The 23,813-nt window shown below is 39.8% G+C and overlaps 1 protein-coding gene across 5 annotated transcripts in view; it reads right to left on the bottom strand.

Annotated features, from left to right (window-relative positions):
* LOC136876439 (probable ATP-dependent RNA helicase DDX60) overlaps positions 1-23,813 on the bottom strand; it is a 131,683-nt gene that overhangs the window by 7,193 nt on the left and 100,677 nt on the right. For all 5 annotated transcript variants that reach the window (XM_067150414.2, XM_068228433.1, XM_068228435.1 and 2 more), the window contains one exon: positions 3,652-3,808. In XM_067150414.2, the coding sequence (XP_067006515.2) occupies positions 3,652-3,808 (157 nt within the window). The remainder of the gene's footprint in view (positions 1-3,651; positions 3,809-23,813) is intronic.

Here is a 23,813-nt window from a genome sequence, read left to right as displayed (position 1 = left end):
TTAATGATTTTCATCAGCTCTTTATTGTGGCCGATCCCCAGCAGGACTACGATGTTGTTCATGTGGTCCATCCAAGGTATTCTGAGCAGCTGTCTATAGAACCATGTTTCAAATGCACCTATTCTCCTCTCAGTTGTTACCATTAGTGTCCACGCCTCTACACAGTACAACAGAACAGGGCAGACATAACACTTGACTATGCATAGCTTGGTCATGATCTCTGGAGCACTGGTAATCCTTGAGTAGTTCTTGCAAATTTCAAACTTTAGGCCTAATTGCAATTTTCATTTCTATTTGTGCTTAGTAATAATCTATTGTAATTAGGATACGTCTGAATGTAGTTTAAAATTATTGCATTGTACTGTAGTATCTGAACGTAGTCTGAAATTACTAAATTACTGTAGTGTAGCATAGTATCCTGTTAGAAATTAGTGTGTTTATTCTATTACTGTAAAATATTTGTGTAGTATTGTATGTGTAGTATCTGTGGTAACTCTCTTACTAGAATTCTGTTGTAGTAATTAGGGTAGACTTAATTGCAGTTTAGAATTGCATAATTCTTGTGTATTACAGTACTTTCGGTTATCAGTAATTAACAACAATTTTCATTCTCTTAGGGTGTTGTAGAAAAAAAAAAATTGTACGAGAGAACATTGGCAATAATTGCGATGAAACTTGATCAATTTCGGGTGCCGACATTCATTAGGGCGTTAACTAAGGAGCCTAAAAGTTGCAACATTTCAAGTTCCGCACGAACAGAGATGAATACATGCTGGCCAATGCTAAGCCTGCCTCATGCCCAACCTTCGCACCTCCTCTCTTCCCCCATCCTTCTGGTTCCCCGCCGCACGTTTCCCTTCTCCCAGCGCCTGCCCGTCTGCTTAGCTGCTGAACAGGACCGGTGCTACACTTTGCGTACTCTATCACCCTTCCTCATAGCTATCCTTTGTAATTCCCACATTGTATTTGTCAGTTTACTTTTTCTGAAATGTTCTTTACCACTAAAGATGAACAAGACATACATCTCCAGGTACTAATCAAAACCTTCCTTCTCAGGTTCACCCCCCTCCACCAAGACGACACACTTACAATACGAGGAGCAGAACGTTAGCGCTTGCCAGTATTTCAAAAACCTCCCACACAATAAGACAACAGTCCAACAATATTGAAGAGCTTGTATACATTGGACAGCTTAACATTAATAACTTATACCACAGTTTGACAGCCCCTTTCAACTAGTAAACTAACATCTGTACACTAACAACAGAAGCATACCATCGACATAGAATATGTTTCAACAGAAGAAGATAATCAATGACACTTCAGCAGTCCTCATTTAAGTTGTTAACTATTCAACATAGGTTCTCGAGTAGAACTTAGACATGAAAGCAACGCCTTTCTGTGCTAGGCACACTATCAACACAGAATATTGCTCAATGGAAGAAGATGGTCTAATGACATTTCAACAGCCTCATTAAGTGGTTCTGTAATAAATTGTTCAACATAGGTGCTCAAGTAGAACCACGACGTAAATACCGTATAACGTCTTTCTGGGCTAGTCACAAACTAAAAAAATGAGAACTTATTCGCTATCTTTTGAATAAGACTAAATTAAGTACACATGTATTACAAAAAATGGCACAGTGTTGGAATGCATTTCCTTATTAGTTTGTATATAATCATTTGCATTGTTCTATACTCACTTTCATCATTTTGTAACAATATTTTTAAACTTTCATTCATATTCAACATTGACCATGGTTCAAGGCCACCAATATTGTAATTTTCACTTGTACCTAAATCAAGTTACTCAAATAACGACGGCCTTTAGATGTTTTTCAATGTATTCAATTTTGTAGTAGATTTTAGATCAATTTTAACCAGGCACCTGATATGGTTTGAGGTAATGATACGGCTGATAATGCCCCGTAGGAAAGGGCGAAACATGTATGAATTCTTATTTTAACGAGGATTTAACTATAACTTTAACATATTGAGTTGTATTGAATAGGTGGAAAAGAAATAAATTTCGTACATTTATCATAAAACAGAAGGATGCGGAAGCGGCATGGAAGCCCAACTGAGGTGGATGGAGTGTATTCGTCATGGACAAAAAATGAATGAGCTCAGCTTGAAGCTAAGTAATTGTAACGATATTAGTGATGAATGTGAGTTCTGAGGGTAAACTCCTAAGCAAAAAAAAAAAAAAAATTTACATTTGAATTAAGTTAATGTCCGAAAAACAAAAAGAAATAGTGCTTACCCTGAAGCCGGCATCCCATAATGGGATGGATCCAGGAGCGCGACCGCTCACAAGGTAGGTCAGAAGCAAAAGACATGGATGCAAGCTTTGCTCCAACGAAGGAGCGAGAAGCCGGAAATGATGCAAGCACAAAGTAACCAATCAGGCTATAGAATTTTACTCCCGACTTTCCCATTCACCAATTATAATACCCCTTATTTTAACCAATGAAAGTTGATTATTTCTCGGTGATCTAGAAAAGTCTTTTACACAACAGGAAGAAACTGGAAATGTGCTTCTAAAAATGGCATGTGTCAGTATAGTCTGTTTCACAAGTAAAATATTAAAACTCGCAGATACCTGATACAAAAAAAAAAAAAAAAAAAAAATTCAAGTAATAATAATTTTTTACAACCACAATATTTTCAAAATAGTTGTTCTTTAAAGTTCAAATCATAATTTATTTTCTTCACAGATCCAAACACAATATATTAAACATCATCATTATCATCATCATTTTACAGTTCCAGTTTTCCGGGTACTGCTGGTGAGCCTCTTCCATTCTGTCTTATTGAGATATGTTCTGTTTTTAATGACGTCCTGTAGTGTCGTTCCTCGATCTGCAATGTCCATCCTTACGATGTCCATCCAGTGGGTTCTTGGTCTTCTCACAACATAAATAATTTTTTAAGACAAATTAATTTTTCAAAACCAAATTGAAGAGGTTTCCGTCATTTCCCCACTCCTGTCCCAATTCTGGCTACAGATGTAATTGATGCAATTATGCTGACAATAATGAAGATTTATCACTTAAATGATCAGTTTACAGTATTTAGGCCTACATTTTAATTTGGAGCACCCAATGATGCAAATGTGGATTAACATTACAAAACTAGGTTATGTTAGCCAGGCAGTCTGTAAAAACGGCTGGGTGATGCGCCCATTAAAAAGGTCCTAGGGACAACACTAGTCTGGAGTCAGTCAGCTCGCAAGAGGCCATTGCTCACATAAGCACACAAAGCCTTTCAGTCAACATCTGCATGGTGAGTATGCTAATGATACCCTGACTTTTCAAGATGACAACAGCAAAGTTCATCAGGCTGGACGGATATGCGACTGGTTTTATGAATACTCCCCCACCCTATTACATCTCGATTGGCCTGTAAAATCACCTGACTTGAACCCTATTGAAAATCTCTACCCATTCTGAAGGTAATACTGAACTACATCAAACCCTCAATTGCCTTTTATAGCAGCTGCGATGGTCATAATGATATCTAGGCTCTAGTTTGTGCGTACAGAGGAATGTTCCCACACTTTTAATCAGATAGTATATGTCTGAGTGCCAAGAATGGTCACATTTTAAACTTTTTCATTTGTTTATACAATAACAATGTTCTAGGAAATACCTTGGGGCTGGAGTACGACTGATTCTGAAGGTCCAAATCTAACACCTGACAGAGGCAAAGTGTCATCACTGCCAAACTTGTTGGCTACATGACCGGCCACACATCGAAAATAGTGATCGTACATAAATTCCACTTCTTCATTATACTGCACCACATCCTGTAAGAACACAAATTGATCCATTACATACATATACAGTTCAAAAGATTAAGGAAGAAACACAAATACTTACTACTAGTTGCAACATTTCGATCATAATGAAACTCAAATCATGAGAGGTGAGACAGAAGAAAATTTGTGCCAAGAGGGGTTTCATTGATGCTCAGCTTGAACCTTAGCAATATTGAATTAATGAATATACGAGGGCTATCTCCTTATCATAGGACACTTTAATACACCACCACCACCACACCACCACCACCACCATCCAGTTCCTGTTTCCTGTGTATGGTGTACAAGCACTTCCCGCTTCTTCTTGTCAAAATATAGTTTATGTTCTTCTATGTTTTCGTATTTGACACTCCTATCATTGACCTCTGATTTCACTGAGTCTATCCAACAATTCCTTGGCCTCTCTACAGGCCTCTCTTCTTTCACTTCTCTGTCAAAGTAATTCCTTGCTGTTCACGTTCTGCCCATCCTCATAACAAGCACAAACCACAGAAGCCTGTGTCTTCCTAAAAGTTTGGAAACAGGAATTTTGATGCCAGCCTTCTTCCTGTTTGGTTCATTTCTAATCTCGTCTTTCCTGGTCTTTTGGTTCATTGTTCTGATGAATTTCATTTATGTTGTCTGTATTTTAACATTAGCCTTGTTATGTAGGGTGCATGTTTTGAGTATATAGGTGAAATGTGCAATGAAGCAGGTATGAAACATTGTCAATTTTACTTTCTGGAGTGTTCTATCATCCCAGAGTAGATTTCTCACTTGAAAGAAAAAATTGAGAACCTTCCTGAGTCCTATTAAGTATTTCTTGGTTTCTTATGTCATCTTTTGAAATGATACTTCCACGGTATTTCAAGTTAGAAACAGATTGTGACAGAGTTCCCTCCAGGAAAATGTTTGAAACTGTTCCTTTCCTGCTGATAGTCATTTCAACAGTTTTCGTTTAACTGATGTTTAGTCCATATTCTTTAAACGTGCCATTCCAAAGATTTGGTTTCTCCTGTACTTCTGCTTCATTTCTCCCCAGATCAGAACATCTGCAAACATTAGTGTGTTAGGCTCTTTGCAGTGTTCTTTTTGTAGGATTTTATGATCCAATTCACGACATTGGTGAACAGAAGTGGTGACAAGGCACTTCCCTGCGCGACTCATATTTTGGTTTCAAAACAATGTGATCTTCCATCCCCTACTTGGACACAGTTCAAGCATTCTTTGATGAAGCATCTTTACTTTAACAATTAGAAAGTTTGGCACACCTATACTTTCTAGGCATTCCCAGACTCTCTCCCTAGGTACTCTGTCGTAGGCCTTCTTGATGTCCCTGAAAACCATCAGTAAGTTCTTACCATATTCCCAGTGACTCTCTGTTAGCATTCCGATGGCAAATAACAGGTTTGTAGTGCTTCGGCTCTTCATGAACACATGTTGCTGCTCCTCCAATAACAGTTCTAATATGTAACTGATTTTTCTTTCAATTATCTTCTCCAGAAGTTTAAGTGAGTGAGAAAGTAGTGATGCCTCTATAATTTCAACATTTCTTCCTGTTTTCCTTTTTATACAGGGGGATAATGATACCTTTCATCCAGTCTTCTGGTATCCTGTTCTCTTTTCAGATTCTATACAACCTCTGTATACCTTGTTTTCGAGCTTGCCTTTATCATGTCAACAGTGAGGTCACCAAACCCTCGGGACCTACCATTGCTCATGTTCTTCAGCTGACTCCACTTCTAGCCATGTTAGCTAGTGTTGTGTTCCGTCACTCACATTTAAACTGCAGTCTTTAAGGGTATCACTCGAAGACTTTCTCCATTAAGTACTGAAGTAGCTCTTCAGTTCTTCTCTGATGCCTTGATCTGTCGTAGGTATGACATCGTAACTGGTGTAAAACCTTCAATTATTATGTTTAATATATTTTAATTATAATTTATATAATGCTAAATTATCTTTTATTAAATGTTAAACATGACTAGCACATGGTTTCCCTGTAATTATGTAGCATAAATTTGTATAACCTCAAATACGTATTGTGTATAAGTTTAACCTCAAAATCTATATAGTCAAAAGCGGTAGAAAATTCCATAATGTTCATACGTTAGACTTATTGTACCATAATTTGGTATATATGAAGAATTCTGGAAACTTACTGTAAGGTTTTATTATTACACTAACAATTTTAAATGTACTATTTTTAATTAGAATTTTAATGGAAGAAGTTTTAGTCTCCGACAAGATTATAGTTTAATCATTGACAGTATTTCCATTAACATGTTTGTATAATGTATCATTTTTTCACATTTTTATGTCCCAATTTTTAGTAACTAGCTAAACTTTTAGCTTCCATATTTAATATTAGATGTACTCTTGAAGATTGTTTTTAGGCTAAAGATGCCCTAAATTAAGGGCAAAACATGTCCCATTTAACTGATAGTCTGTTTATGTAACCACTATAAGTGAAAATAAAAGTATTGAATAGGTGGATTAAAAAACACCTTTATTGTTTTTGAATTGAAGGTTTTATTATCCAGATACATGTAGAGACATTAGGAATGTTGTAGAGATTTCCATGCGTATTGGTAAACAGTAAACCAAAGTTCGAGTACCCATTCAACTAGATGGTCAATCGATGTTTTGAGTGTGTTCCATTAGAGTGTTGTAAGAACTCTTCCAGAAACCAATAATTCTAGATGGTTGACCGAACAGTATATATATCGAGCTATCAGTCAGTGAGGCGGTGAGTTTAAGAGAGTGTATGTTATAGTGCGCAAGTCAGGGTTGTTGATATCTGTACTTGTCAGAATCGAGTTCAAGGTACTCCGCTATTACGAGTTGCAGTGTCACTTGCTAGTAGGTATAATTGTGTGTTGTGACTTACCGTGTAAATAAAGTAATTTATATAAGGAAGTGAATGTGTTCTATGTGATATTTATTTACATAAAATAAAATCGCATCGCAGAACGATAAAAATGGCGACCGTGACAGGATAGGGCAGGACAGGACACTTCAAGACTCGGCAATGAAGATCGAACAAATGACCGTGGCGATGTTACGGAAAGCGTTGGCATCCCGAGGTTTACCGACGGCTGGAAGCAAAGCGGACCTACAGAAGAGGCTGCGCCAGGATTTGATACACAACGAGGAGGACCCAGGCTTTTTCAACTTCGAAGTCACCTCGGAGAAAGAAACCAACGACCAGGTAAGCATTATGTTCACACAACTAACTGCGCTGATTCAGGCCCAGCCTGAAAAAATCGAGGGCCAGTCCGAAAAACTCTGGTGTAAAATAGAGGCCTCGCCTGGAAAAATCAAGGCCCAATCCGAAAAACTTGAGTTTAAAATTGAGGCCCAGTCTCAAGAAATAAAGGACCAAATTAAGTCTTTGGGCAACGAAGTACGAGTCACAGTGGAGTCTGTAGTTCAAGCGGTAAAAGCGAGTGCGCTGTGTAAAAGTACGACAGCTCTGGAGACATGGGTTAAGCCTGCAAGCAGTGATGGCAGCTCCGGCGTTGTGAAGATGGCAACTCCACGGGACGACGGGATCATTGTAGCGATGGTGGAATCCGTAGTTCAAGGCCAAGCGGAAAAACAGTACCCTGTGTGAAATCACGACAGCTCCGAAGACACGGGTGAAGCCTACAAGCAGAGATGGCGGCTCCGGCGTCGTGAAGATGGCAACCCCACGGGACGACGGGATCATTGTAGCGACGACAACCAACAAACGAGGGTGCCACCTGACCAGGACACTAGTCCTGGTACGAAACCATATATTGGTAGGAACATTGAATTCAGCACCCCAGAAAAAGAGGAGACTCAATAGGGCCAAGTCCACGATGTGCGAGCCTCTCCCATGCATCACATCGGTGGACTACAATGACGCGTGGGCCCTGTCAGAACACAAAGGTATGAGCGAGGGGAAAGTCAGTGGAGTGTCTACTGCCACGCGAGGACCTGTGGTTCATTGCTACCGAGAACAGGGACACCGTCAGCCAGACCCAGCGGATCCCTCATGGAAAGGTGGTAGCCACCGATCGAACTATCTCGCTGCGAAATGTGTACTGCAACAGCGCGAAGGAGAAGACAGTGTGACTGAGGTAGTCTAAGTGTAATTAAATAGTGAGGACTAAGAGAGACAAAGAAATAGATATAAGGACACCTAGATATAATTTAAGACCTAGATTAAGGAATGTACAGGGTAGATATTGAACGTTTTAGGGGGGGATAATTGTCGTAGGTACAACATCGTAACTGGTGTAAAACCTTCAATTATGTTTAATATATTTTAATTGTAGTTTATTTAATGTTAAATTATCTTTTATTAAATGTTATTAAACATGACTAGTACATGTATAACCTCAAATACGTATGTGTATAAGTTTAACCTCAAAATCTATACAGTCGAAAGCAGTAGAAAATTCCATAATGTTCGTATGTAGACTTATTATACTATAATTTGGTATATATGAAGGGTTCTGGAAACTTACTGTAAGGTTTTATTATCCAGATACATGTAGAGACATTAGGAATGTTGTAGAGATTTCCATGTGTATTGGTGAACAGTAAACGAAAGTTCAAGTACTCATTCGACTAGCCGGTCGATCGATGTTTCGAGTGTGTTCCATTAGAGTGTTGTAAGAACTCTTCCAGAAGTCGATAATTATAGATGGTTGATCGAATAGTATATATTGAGCTGTCAGTTAGTGAGACATTCAAGTCAGGACTGAGTAAGTGTTGGACTCGGAGTCAGGTTGGACTCGAAGGCAAGTGATGGACTGCGAGTGACTGTTGGGCTCCGAGGTGGAGTCAGGGAGTTCAAGAGAGTGTATGTTATAGTGCGCGAGTCAGTGTTGTTGATATCTGTACTTGTCAGAGTCGACTTCAGGTTACCCCGCTATTAAGAGCTGCAGTGTCACTTGCTAGTAGGTATAATTGTGTGATGTGACTTACCGTGAAAATAAAGTAATTTATACAAGGAAGTGAACGTGTTCTTGTGCGATATTTATTTACGTAAAATAAAATTGCATCGCAGAACGATACTATTACTTTTACAGTCTTTTGTTAGCCTGGTAATTAACTTGTCCCAACACTTTTTCCTTTTCTTCTTTAATCATCGCTTCACAAATAGTTTCTTGTTCTGGTATTCCTGTACCAGGGACTGAATTTCATCTTGTTGATGGACTGATTTCTGTTTTTCTTTTTTTCTTTTTGCAGCATTTTTTTCTTTCACAGCAGTTTTCACCCTCTCATTCCACCGTGGTGTTTGTTTATCCTTGCATACTGCACTTCTCCTCCCACATAGTGATTTGACATCTGAAACCAGGGTGTTCTTGAATGACAGCCACTCTTCTTCTACTCTTTAGTAATTTGACTGAAATCTTTCTTGGTTATTCTTCTTTCTTCCCATCTTCTCCTAGTAACCTTTGGCATCTTCTTGCACTTGACAGTCTGCACATGGACGTTCTCAATGTGCGCGACCAAAAGCCGGTGGTCACACTCGAGACTTTCACTTGGAATAACCTTAACATCAGATACAAAACAGATACCACAATATAGTCCCCAGCATTGTGTAGAACCTGTTTTCAACAGTGTGGAAGACATTGTATCCCTGTAGCAACGGCTCTTTTCTGGATGGTACGAATGGATCGATCTATTGCCTGCGGAGCATCAGGAATGAATGCTGAATCACATCAAAATCGTAGCGGCTTAAGTCCAGGGATTATGAGGGATGATACGGCATTTCCCAGCCTCACAAAATATATAAATTGGCCACCAGCTGTGCAGCATAGCCTGTTCAGTGATGGTCACAGGTGATGTTCCAAAAATGAACAGTAATACTGCATGGTCACTGCTTGTCATTGGAGTTCGGTATTGGGTGACAAAGCACGACACACCAAGCACACTTTCAATACATTTCGTTATTCACTCAACACTCTATACATACAATCAATACAAATATGTTTGTTCATGAATAGTTCTTAAACTCCCTGGTAGATTACACGTGGTAGATGGCGGCGCACTGTCTATTTACAATCCTCAACATGCTCCCCACCTGGTCGATCTCGAGGGGGATGACCAGTTGTATGGGCCTCCTGATAGTGGTCCCGTCAGCTGTCCGTAGGATGACTGTCCGCACCTTTCTGTCCAGTCCAGGTCTTCTCTCGATGATGCAAACCCTCTGCCACACATGCCCTGGTCTCATGTAGTTGGACACCGTCTCCTACTCCACACTCTGTCAATCTTCCTTTCAGGCTCTGGACTTCATGGTAGTTCCTGAGTTTGAGAAGATATTCCCTTCTTCCATCTCGTCAGGAAGTCCTCATGTTGCTTTTGTCTGTGTCTCACTCCCTTGTGAGGTCTGCTAAGGATATTGGGCTCTGGACCAGTGGGCAACATCGCCAGTTGTTCACCATTTAAAAAATGGCTTCGTGTCGGTATCTCGGTGCCATCTTGAATAATAGGTCGAGAGTTTAGGGCTGCTTCTATTTCCACCAGTGTCGTTAGTGTCTCTTCATCGACCTGCGACCGTCCCAACACTTTTCTCAGGCATTCTTTGGTTGTTCCAACCATTCTTTCCCACCAGCCTCCCCACCAAGCCCCCTGTGCAGCAATGAACTTCCAGGGCACCTGAAGATGAGCGAAGTGTTGGCTCGTGAGTGGACTAGTGAACAGTTGGGTGAGAAGGCCAGTTCCTTATTAGCTGCCTGGAACGTCTTCACAATGTCAGAGTAGATAGTATGTGGTATTCCTCTTCTACCGCAGAACCGTCTAAATACCAACAGAAACTTGTCTGTGCTCATGTCCGATGCTAGTTCAAGGTGCAGAGCTCTTGTCGTAGCGCACGTGAAAGGATAATGTAAGATTTCTGTGGCCAGCTCCCCACCTTGATATAAAGTCAGCCGGCGAAGTCGACACCCGTGACGGCAAATGGCTGCACGAGTTGCACATGAGCAGCTGACACGGAGCTTCTATTTCACGATGTCGGTCGCTCTTGGCTATTTTGCACGGTAAACATCTGTGCATGACCTTCTTCACTGGATTGTCTTGCCTTGAGAACTCTAAGTTCCTTGCATACCTCTGATAACACAATCCTAACTCCCTAATGATGAAGGCGTCTATGGGTTTGTTTTATCAGACATTTCACAAATGGATGGGAACCATCAAGAAGGAGAGGGTGCTTTTCCTGTTGAGACAATTCTGCATACTGGAGGTGTCCTAGTCGTATGAGGCCATCCTGTAGGAAAGGGTTGAAGCGACCTATTTTGGATCTGCCTGGGAGTTCTCTTTTCTCGCTCACGGTGTTGTACTCAGCAGTAAAGCTCTCTTGCTGGGACATTTGGATCCAACACAGTCTTGCAGCCTCCAATTCACATGCGGTCAGGTGGCCGGTGAGTTTCTCTGAGTGTCTTTCATTGTGGAAACGTAGAATCCATGCTATCATATGTTACACTTTTCAGTAAGAACCGTATTTTGAGGCATCAATGGGGAGGTTCCCAGGTACTCAATAGTACCTGCTGGCGCGTCTTTCGGATCTCTGGAAGTGAATCCTCTGGGAATATGTGGGGAGGCCAAGTATCTGGGTGTTCGGTGAGGATCATGAGAGGATTGCATAGTCTCAATATAGCGTGAAGCACATTTCTCTTAGTAGCGGGTTCGTCTTGTAGCCTGTCGGTGATGTCCTGATGGTCGAAAAACAGTGAATCACATTCAGTGTCCCAACTGACGCCCAGAATTGTGGTTTCCCATTAGATTTCCTGCCCTTCTGCCTTCCATATATCTTTGAGTGGCCGGGAGTTCGTAACCCACTTTGCCATCAGTATGCATATCTGCCGCAACAGTGCTGTCATCTTGTAATATGAGGTTATAGCCTCATTGCAGTCTTCGGAACTGGCGGTGAAGTTGTCCACAAATGTACTCTTGTTAAGCAGTTCCGCGGCCGTGGGGAATCTATCACTGAACATGATAGCCAGTTCACACAGGATAACAGAGAGGAGGGACTGCCTGCGAAACCAAACGGTAAACAAGTGAATCTGTATATGATTACGTCATCTGTCCTACACCAGGCTCCCTTTTCTTCATCCTCGGCGTGAAACCAGAAAAACCTGGTTAAGTTCCTGTCACTCTCTTCCAAGGACAATTGCAGAAATGTTTGAGTTCTGTCCCTGATGATCGTTGGCTGGAACATACGGAAACTTATCAGTGTCGAAAGTATTTCTATCGAGAGATTAAGCCCTGCCTCAAGACAATCATTGAGGGATGGTGAATCCTCCTCGTGGGATGAAGCGTCGAAGACAATCCTCTGTTTGGTTGTTCCATGTCTCTCTTTCTTCAGTGCGTGATGAAGAAGGTAGAAGATGCCGTTTGTAGGATCGTGAGCGTTGATCATCTCACCTTGCCCTTTGTCAATGTAGTCTATCAATAGAGAGCGGTACATTTAGAGGAACTTGGAATTGCCATTAAGTTTCCTTTGAAGCATTTGGAAACGCTTTTCTGCGTTGCAGTAGTTTGAAGACTGGCATGTGTCTTCCTTTCTAATCAAAGAAACATGCTCTGTCAGACTTCTGTACGGTAGTCTCGTGAAAGTCTTGTAGAATGAGAGCGTCTTTCAGCATTAGTTATCACTCCTGTTGGTCCTCAATTCCCAAGGTCTCCAGGTCCCAGAAGTGGCGAATTTTGTGGTCCAATGTCATAATCGTCATTGAAGTGCATAATGGTTCCCAACAACGTGGTTTACAGTGGTGCCGGATATTTTACCACTTAAAACCCAACCAAATATCAATGGAAGGAGCACTGTGGAACTTGAAAGGCAAAACAGTTCATCATCTTTCATCACCTTCCAATATTGATCTCCACCTATTAGGATCCTTGGGATCTGCGAGTTTCAGCTTCTTAATTTGTGGTAAGGCTTAGATGTCGTGTGCAACAGCTGGATATGGTGAGTATGCATTCTCGCTTTCAAACGCTGAGAGGTTTACTGTAGCTTGTCGAAATTCCAGTAAATACTGAACTGGACTATTTCTAGATGCAGCGCGAGGTGATCCAAAACGTGTAATGGTTATAGCCTTCTATCCACGATGTGTAGCTTCAATTGATTTACCAGTTCCATGCTGATGAAACTGGTTTGGCTTCCTGTGTCAAATAGGCAACGTGTACGTTTCCTCAACCCAGTCGGGGCCAAGATCCAAATACGGGCAGTCTGGAGCTGTGTGAAGTGAGGCAATTCTACGTCAATCTTCCCTACTGAAACTTCCTGTTTTTTGTTGCAGATTGACACATGATGGGATTTCTTGCATTTGGAGCAAGATACTTTGCTTCTTTTGCTGCAATCTTTTGTATTGTGTCCTCACTTGAGACACAAGAAGCATTGATGAACAGCTCATAACTTATCAATTCGTTCCTTAATGTTGGATCCCCTGGAACAGTATTAGGTCCAGTGGTCTTGTGACTCGCAGAATACGCAGAATGCCGATGGTCCCCTCTTCATTCTTCTGCCCGTCGTTTTCGATTTCAGATTCACATGAAGCGTAGCAGCTGTGAGGAGTGCAAAGGTGTCTGAAATGGTACAGTCACCTCTAATTTTGTATGAGATCATGGCTCCTTCCACCTCGTCATTCAAGAATTCCGTAAGTTTCATTATATGACTTTCAGAGATCTTTTCTCCCTTAGAACATACGTTCCATCGGTGGACGATATCCTCCGGAAACGCACGTAATAACTTGGGAGCTAACATCCGTCCGCAGTCTTCAACCTTTTCCCCTAATGCTCGTAATGCCTGTATGCGCCTGTTACACTCAATGAAAGTGCTATTTGTAACCGTACGCATGTACGATCCCCGAGTTTTTAGGTTAGAAAATTTTCGTATATAGTTTGTAATGTTAAAATCATGTAATTTTGTTTATTTACAATGTAAAAACGTAATATTTTAAGAAGAATGTATAGTTAGGGAATACTGCATATGTTCATCATTATATTTTGTATAAATTTCCGTTTGGGTAAGAGTTTGCAAATATGGCCTAGCCGTAAGGATTGTGCAACCGGGAAAACAGCGACTATATCGGGAAGGACGGTTGAGGTCAGTTGTGTGTGTTGCAACTAAGTGGCTTGAAAACACGGGGTACGGCAGGTTGTATCGGTTGAAGAATTGGAGTAGATCAATGTGGACATACATGAGTGGACGGTCTATGTCACATCATATACTCGATTGCCAATGCGAGGGCTTTGTTTTCAGCGAGGTTTGGGTTGACAGAGTGACGCGGGAAGAAGTGCCGGTGTGAGCGTTGCTACCAGTGAACTTTTCAGGACGCTATAACCACGTGTAGCAAGCATATATAAGTGTGTACGCGTGTGCGGCGAGTTATTCTGATTCCGATTCTCATTCTGTTTCTGACTCTGATGCTGATACTGTGTGTTTCTCATTTGTACTGGTCTGCGGGAGCTACGGATTTGCGCAGTTTGCTATACGATCTGCTATTATTCGTGAGTATCTGTTACGGAGTGAACATGGTATAATCACAACGACTTGCCGGCTTTGCAGTGGACTTTCTGTAAAAGAAAGTGTTTGTTTGGAACTTGTCACCCGAGTATGCAGCTTCAGTTGGAGAATTTTGCTGTTTGCTTGCCTCCGGACATGTAACGCTTTCTGTCCAGCCAGCAATTGGAAAGAATTCAAGACGTCGACGAAGAAGTGTAAATAAGGTTAGGGATGCTGTTAGTAAAGAAGGTTGCATCCATATGTAGAGAAATAGTCGTCGTACTTTTCTCTACCAGATTAGGATTCACGGTAACAGTGGAGTGCAGTGGGGCTCTTACCTGGAGGTATGTTAAAAGTATAATGATGTTCTATTTTTTAGTGATGATTTTAATGATGTGTAATTTGCCTTTGTAGACGACAAACGAGTAAATCTCGTGAAGAGATGATTTTGTTGGGTAGTATTGTGTATATTAGCTCTATGTAAACGGCCAGCACTAAGTGGGTTGCATTAGTGTTGATTTTGTTGGTGTTTGTCACATATTAGTTCTTATTCGATGTTCTATTTTTATTGGTGATTTTAATGATGTGTAATTTGCCTTTGTAGACGGCAAACGAGTAAATCTCATGAAGAGATGATTTTGTTGGGTAGTATTGTGTATATTGGCCAGCACTAAGTGGGTTGCATAAGTGTTTATTTTTGTTGGTGTTTGTCACATATTAGTTCTTATTCTGGGAGTAAAGTCATAGAATCAAACTTAAAGCGAGTCTTTAGTCAGTGGAGTGAGGCTGAACCTGGCATGTTACCTAAATTTAATTTCAGGGGTTATATAGCAACAGGTAAGGTTATAAAGTAAGTCTGGAGCCTCGTCAGCCTGATGACCGTCGCCTTGGGAGAGGGAGTGGCTCGTTGCTCTACATAATTAAATATTCCTGCAATTGTTTGGCAGGTGGCGCCCATTATCCTTGTTATTTACACTTATTTGAGTCAACGTTTATCTGTTCAGTATTTCAACATCTGCAGTAGTTACATATTTAAGGCATCGGGAGAAGCGTATGATATCGGTTTCACGGCTTCGCGATAATCCAGATGAGCCTGGATTATATGATTGTCTCCGTATCATGAAATTAGGAACCGTTTTTCTCCTTGTATGCATCACAGGTAATTGATATTCCATCAACCAAATCCTTAGGTTCGCCTTCTATGTACCCGCAGAGGTAGACATGCTTGTCGATGCTAGAGATTGAAGGGTCGCTGTCTATTGATGACTGGAACTGCTCCCAGAAAATGGCTCTAATCTGATGACAGGTAGTTTCATGGTGTGCGTAAAGGGTTGCTGGACTGACTGGAGTAAGATTCAAAATGGCGAATGATGAGGAAAGTCTCTCTTCGACTGCGCATTTTGCCTTAAGGATTGCTCTTTTGGCTGTCAACGTACTTTTCGCACTTGGCGTTTCGTATTCTTCGTCGGATAAAAGGTCACGAATAGCAGAGTCCAGGGTAATGAGGTTATCTAGCGCATCTTGAAAGCCTTTCTATTGTATTCATAGTCAATTACCGTGTCCAAAGTAGCCTCGTTAACTGCAGTGCTACGTTTAGTTAGCAGTGCCTTGGAAGTCGTCTTTTTCCTTTTCAAATTCCTCAGTTGTAAATCAGGCTTGTCTTTGTCATGGTGTACCGGTCAGCTGGAATATTTTAAGCAGTAAAGAAAAGGGCCGGCTGGCAGTAATCCTTTTCACTACCTGCTCGCTAGAAGAAAGATAGTTGTTGTGAGAGGGATGAAGCAACAGTGACGGCCAGAAGCAGTGGTACATTCAGTAGCTGTTACATGAGGATCGTAGTCTGAGATTACAGTACAGGGAACAGGCGACAGATAGTGCTAAATCTGCAACATTTCTCTTGGATTCTTAGGCGCTAGGGTTGTGATGTACATCCACATGCTTGTTAGTGTATCTCATTGCTACCAGATATTGCTGGCATCATGCTTTCTTTAGTGTAAAAGTTTTATCTTCAATCAATCAATCAATCAATCAATCAATCAATCAATCAATCAATCAATCAATCAATCAATCAATCCTGATCTGCATTTAGGGCAGCCGCCCAGGTGGCAGATTCCCTATCTGTTGCTTTCCTAGCCTTTTCCTAAATCTTGTTATTAAGCATTAGCGATTTCTCTTTTGGATTTGCAATCGTGCATTATTTCCAATTAATTTCCCAAGTATAAGTCTCAAATATACGTCCATGCTCTGTGATGACATGTTTGTGATGTCTGGAGTGGCTGGTTACAAATTTGTTGTTTTCAACTCTTCCCTCGCTGCAAAGTCGTCCAAACGCTTGGAGATCATCGTCCATCTTCTTGCACAACCGCATCACGTATTGTAACAGTCACTCCCCTGTTTCGGCATCAAAATATTGGGGGATAAAACACGACACCAAGCGCACCCTCAATAAATTTTTTTTTTATTCACTCAACAGTTGATACACACAATCGATACAGATATGTTTGTACGCTGAAACTCCTTTGTAGATGGCAGGACACTGTCTATTTACAATCCTCAACATACGGTATGGCATTTCACTTCTGGCTCGTACGACGGGACCCATGTCCCCTCCATCATTATGATACTGCACAGGAAAATCTCCCCTTCAACTGCATATCGTTTTAAGTGAGCTTCCCGCACCATTGTATTACTGTATTTTCTGTAATTCTGTCAAATGGTGAGGAACCCAACGCTGTCTCTCGGGCTAACTCATGAACCGTCTGGGTTATATCGGTCCCCTGCAACCTACCAATAAGCTGCATATCCTAGTCACCGACTTCAAGGCGACTCGGCTGAGGCACGGCAGCCACATACTGTTGTCTCTCATTGAAGGATTTGACCCACTGTGCCATAGTTCTGTAATGGAACACCAAATTCCAGCACGCCTCACTAAGATTTTCATGACAATGTTGCACTGTATGACCACAGGCACTTTCAATCTTAATCCAGCTGTATTGTTCAAGAACATCTTGGAAACTAATGGTTCGACCGCTCTCTCAGAGGTGATACTACTCTTCGCAGCACAGTGCATGCGTGGAGCTTTGGATGGAAGACTATTACTGTTGTAACGTTTTCATTGTCCTGATATTGGAATAAAGGTTGTCATACGACATAAGTTTGCCATGCACGGTAATGAGATCGTGAAGATTACGTAATTGGGCCATACATCAGAAAAGAACGCATATATTAAGTGAAATAGGCTGTGATTTCGGAGTGTATATATTATACGAACGTGTATAATCAAGAAGGCCATGCACGTGACGGCAAAGTTGTTTATTTGATGAATTAAATATGCCTAGATCACGGACTGAGACGGAAAGTTATAAAGGATCCATGCGGCCGTGATAAAATAATAGAAGGTTTTTAAAATTGTTAAAAAAAAAAGAAGTAGCTGAACAATGAAAAAAATTTGTTACGCAAAACGACGTAAATTTATCCACGAGAAGAAAAGTTAATCTTCGCATAAAGAAGAAGGGAGATATTGTAATTATTACCGGCTGGAGAACCTGCAAAGCGAAGGAATATTTGGATATTACATATATTCGAACGAATATCGTGACGAGCAAGTTGGAAAATACCCGAACAGTAGTCTGAGTATAGACTGAAGGCCGTACGAGAAATCAAGTCGAATTTAACGCAGTATAGGTTGATTAGCTGGATAAAAGAAATTTTTAGAAAGCTAAATTGATAGATTTTACCTGTTAAACCGCCGCAAAGAATTAACCTTGAATTACTGTCCTAATAACCTGAATCTTAGATACAAACTTGATACTCATTCCCAGGAGTATGGACGTGAAATTAATTCCCGCTTTGGAAATGTTTCTTTCATATATGACTGACGGCTACAACATGAGAGGCTAAATCGGAGATGGAGCCGACTGTCCAACGAAAACCGCCCAGCTGTTTCTACTATCCCGGGTCCCAAAACTACAACCTGATGGTGACATAACGGAGGATGGAGTCGTTCTACAAAATCCTAAGATGACAACATCGAAGCCAAAGCCAGTAATCTAACGTCAGTGATTGCAAGATAAGTTCCAAAGAGTTACTTTATTTTCTTGAAATTAATATGCAGTAAATATAGTAGTTATATTTGTAGTGAACATTGGTATGTTGTTTTTACGTAGTTCTTCGTGATAAAATCTCAGTCGTTGCCATCTTTGCAATGAGATTGTCCTTGTTGACTTATTATATGGGAATAGGTAGTTCTTCAGAGTTTACAATCAATGTCATAATATAGGAATGTTTATAATTGAACAAGGAGAGATTTAGAATGTGATTTTCAACCATTATGGGATTGAAACTTCGTATATAAAGAGACGTAACCCTAATTTAATATTTTTAAAGAAGATAGTTGATTTCTGAATAACCAATATCTGTTTGCTGTTACGACGCGATGACATGTGAGTAGATAATAACTTGTTTAGCTTATATATGTGTTTCATTTTAAGGATAACGTGTTTATGTGTGTTATATATGAAATCTAACCCGAAAGTGTACCGTTGCAATACATTAATGAGATGATAAGATGATTTGCCGCCGTGTTGGAAATGATAAATGTTTACGTAGGGAAGTTATGATTTGAGTGGCATGTTGATATGGATTTACGAATAATTATTCGCTGAGATATGTTTATGGGAGTAAATAATGATATATTATGATAATTAATATTGGTAAATGGAGAGATAGATATGCTTATGGTTAATTTTGGCGGTAAATACGGAGTATTACTGGCCAATGGTGATGTTTGACTTATGCGGCAAAATATTTATATGGTAATGCGAGATATATTGGGTTAGTGGTACACGAATACAATGAAATACATCGCAGATATCGTATTGGGTTACCGTAAACCGTCTTCATAGGAAATATCCAAGTAGGAAATAAAAGAAGGGAAACTTGTTGTCTTCATAGATAATATATATCAACGTTGTACTGAATATTATTGGAAGTTTGTTGTCGAGAATGAATTTAATTCATAGAACAATCCCATAATTTAAATCTCTACCACAATTAGATAAAATAGGTTACCAAATGCATTCCTACGGAATTCTTGATACCTGATTGAATATTGGTAAACCATAAAACATGTTAGGTATAATTTCTATTTGAACTACGATTATAATTATTCTTTACACGATACCTACATTTTATTTTAAGGTGTTATTGGAATATTTTAACCAAATGACATGGTCAAGGTGACCAATATTACTTATTTAATGAACTATATATATTTGAAATAGCTATTTTAAGCTGATGTATATTTGGAACTTACTTGTGATTGCTAACGTTATAACATCGAAAGAAACGCATGATAGTGACAGAATATCAATGTGATAGTGATGAAAATAAGCATTTTTTTTATAAAAGAAAGAAACAAGAACTGATGGACTCAGATTACACAATTTTATTATGAAGTTTAATTAGGCTTAGGGACTTAAATTTATTGTTAACCCAAAAATGTTATACTACGTTTTCAACAGTTAGGATATTTATTTTTGAATTATGTAAGAGAATTTATCCTTTATTTCTGTGATACGCATAATGGATGCATGAAGAATAGTTGAAACAAATCGAAGATAGATTCAAATTTAATTTTTCTTTTATAGAGAGGAGGAAGAAAGTTGTTGATAAATATTATCAGATTTTCTCTTATGATTCTAGAATCATGAAATAAATTATAGATTATCCAATTTAGATGTTATTATTTTAGGAGATAGGCTAATATCATTAGGATATAAATGATTTTGAATTAATTCATTTAAAAAAATATTTTATTTATTTTCTTCACTTTTATTCGAATGATTGGACTTGGAAAACTTGATATTGATTCTGGATGATGAATGGTATCGATAATAATTTATTTAAAAAGTAATGTGGTGTCTCAGTTGATCTCACGTAAAAAAAGTATGGTTCGCAGATGCAATTTAATTATCCCTGAGAGGTGTCTCGTAGCAATTTAAGGATATCATTTCAATAAATGTGATAGGAAAAATGAGAGTTACGACATCGTTAAAATTCTGTGATGCGATAACTGTTTATTCAATGAGTATTGAAAGCGAACATAGCTACTGACACTTAGCATCAATTTTATTATATGCATTCATCCATTTAATGATCTGTAGAAGTGATAAATGGTTGAGGAGAAAATAGCCGGAGCAATTGTTAGGTCGCCCAATCTGGCGTACATATTAAAAATGGTTGCCTAATATGGTGCAAGAAAGAAACCCCCCTCAGGATGGTGCACTGTGAAGTACGTAGTGCACCACAGTACCATGTGCATATGTGAAAAACACTTGTTCCGTTATTAATGTATATAACTGTGTTGCCACTAATGAAGAAAGAGCCCTAATAATATTATCTTTTCTGTAGCAAGTTGTGTTATTTTGCTAGAGGCAAATCATTAAACAACAGGACTTTTACTGTAACATATTTACAAGGCTGCATACAGAAAATATGATGAATATGACGATTATTGAGAGGCTAAACATCCAGGTCATTGACCCTTGATGGCATGACAATTTAAAACTTATAAACTAGCAATACATACATACATTATCATTATGGACTGTTATGCCTTTCAGCGTTCAGTCTGCAAGCCTCTGAGAATTTACTAAACGTCGCCACAATCCTCGATTTGTAACTAGTGTTGTGGCCTCATTTAGTTCTATACCTCTTATCTTTAAATCGTTAGAAACTGAGTCTAACCATCGTCGTCTTGGCCTCCCTTTACTTCTCTTACCCTCCAAAACAGAGTCCATTATTCTCCTAGGTAACCTATCCTCCTCCATTCGCCTCACATGACCCCACCACCGAAGCCGGTTTATGCGTACAGCTTCATCCATCGAGTTCATTCCTAAATTAGCCTTTATCTCCTCATTCCGAGTACCCTCCTGCCATTGTTCCCACCTGTTTGTACCAGCAATCATTCTCACTACTTTCATGTCTGTTACTTCTAACTTATGAATAAGATATCCTGAGTCCACCCACCTTTCGCTCCCGTAAAGCAAAGTTGGTCTGAAAACAGACGATGTAAAGATAGTTTCGTATGGGAGCTGACTTCCTTCTTACAGAATACTGCTGATCGCAACTGCGAGCTCACTGCATTTGCTTTACTACACCTTGATTCAATCTCTCTTACTATATTACCATCCTGGGAGAACACACAACCTAAATACTTGAAATTATCGACCTGTTCTAGCTTTGTATCACCAATCTGACATTCGATTCTGTAGAATTTCTTACCTACTGACATCAATTTAGTCTTCGAGAGGCTAATTTTCATACCATACTCATTGCACCTATTTTCAAGTTCCAAGATATTAGACTGCAGACTTTCGGCACAGTCTGCCATTAAGACCAAGTCGTCAGCATAGTCCAAACTGCTTACTACATTTCCACCTAACTGAATCCCTCCCTGCCATTTTATACCTTTCAGCAGATGATCCATGTAAACTACAAACAGCAAAGGTGAAAGATTACAGCCTTGTCTAACTCCTGTAAGTGGGTTACTGTAGTCACGTCCTAGTTCGTGAACCATGGGCAACGGCTGAGTGGCCTAGTAAGTGGTCCTGAGAGTCGGGATACCAGTTGCTATGGAATGGGAGTGGGCATCTCGGACATATTCTGAGTCGTGGTCCTCCTTGTGCTCAGGCGGCTAGGACTATACAATTCACCGGTGGTCCATAACCCGTTAGAGAAGAGATCCTCACTTGGACTATGTGCAAGTAGGGCAGCATCCTGCTTCATGAATTTACCGAGCTCAGAACACTTTAAACTAGCAATAACGTAAACATAAACATGAGTTCAATGTGATCAGTGGATCTGATCCACAATGTCTTATCATTCATAAAAAAGATGTTTTAAAGATTTAAAAGTATGGATAAATGTGACAAAAAACAATACAGCAATAATTTAAAAATATTCTCAAAAATATTATAAAAGATTAAAAGATGGAAGCAAATTTAAATCATATCTCTACTAGACAAAAACAGAGTTCAAAAGTGTTGTTGTTTGTCCAACCCTTGTCCCGTTTCCCTACGGGGTAGGTATGAGGCGAGATGAATTTGTCGTGGCGGTTTTTTTATGACCGGATGCCCTTCCTTACGTCAACCTCATCAGAGGAGTTAATGAGAGATGAAATGAATGACGTGATATATGATAGTAGGGAGAGGGTGAAACCTGGTGCCAGCACATAGCCTACTCCTGTCGAATAGCACCAAGGGGTCTGCTCAAGGCTTAACGTCCCCATCCGACGGACGAATCACCATCAACAGCGTCATATGCCCTCACTCCATATGAGCACTGCGGAGAGGTTTGGAATTTAATCCAAGCTTTTGGCACGCAATCTAGTGATTAGAAATTGTATACCACCACCTCCCCTACCCTGCCGGCCAACATTCTGATGGTGAAATTTTTTTCGACCAACGGGACTCGAACCGGCTAACCTCAGTGTTAGACCGTTTTAGACTTCAGCGCAATGATCATGGCCACCAGGCGGGCTAAACAGAGTTCAAAAGTAAAAGACTAAATTTAAGTGTTTTTAAAATTAATATTAATTTACTATAAAAAGGACAAAAAATAGATAAAATCTCCAATATAAAACAGTCAATACAATAAAACAGACCACTACCTCTCACAAAACCAATGATGAAGTTGTTCCTTCACTTCTTTGCTGTTCACTCCCCAGACCACCATATTGTCTGCAAATAGAAATAACTTCATCTCCCTATTCCCTTGTGCTTTGTCTCCGTTTCAATTTTGTCCAGAACCATTAGAAACAAAAGACGTGACTGCACACTTCCTCTGTCTTAGTCCAGTTTAATTTCTAAACCATTCTGTTTTTCAAACCAAGAGTTTGTATGCTGCTGATGCAGTTTTACATTGCTTGCACCATTTCTACAGTTTGTATACCCACTCTCTTTTCAACCATGATTTCCCACACTATGTTCCTGGGTTATACTACATATGCCTTTGTTAGATCTATAAATGTCATGACCAGGTCTTTTCCATTAATTGCCTCATGCTGAAGATTGGGTCCACTGTAGATCTTCCACTTCTAAAGCCATACTGTTTCTCTTACAACTGGCCTTCTACATTTCTTTTCATTCTCCTCTCCAATATCCTTTCCAGTATTTTTGCTGCATGGGATAACAGTGCAATTCCTCTATAGTTATCACACACTTTTTTGTCCCCCTTCTTAACCCCTCTGAGTGGGGGCATTTAAAGATCTGACCTTCACTGGATGCAGGAGGAGCTTTCACTGGGCATATAAATGCCAGCATATCTAAGCACCAAACTCTTTTATAATGTCAATGTCTCTGTTAATTTCCAACCAATTATGAGTATATTTACACAAATTAATGTGATGTATAATTTAAAAATTCCGCAATTACTCACATAATCATATATCCATAATGTAGATGCAGCAAAATGTTAATCAGACATGTCACTCCACACCAGCAGACTGCTACTGCATGACGTATGCTACAAGTCACT

This window comes from Anabrus simplex, chromosome 6 (assembly GCF_040414725.1).
Source record: "Anabrus simplex isolate iqAnaSimp1 chromosome 6, ASM4041472v1, whole genome shotgun sequence".
Taxonomy (NCBI): domain Eukaryota; kingdom Metazoa; phylum Arthropoda; class Insecta; order Orthoptera; family Tettigoniidae; genus Anabrus; species Anabrus simplex.
This window is presented reverse-complemented; position numbering and strand designations above follow the sequence as displayed.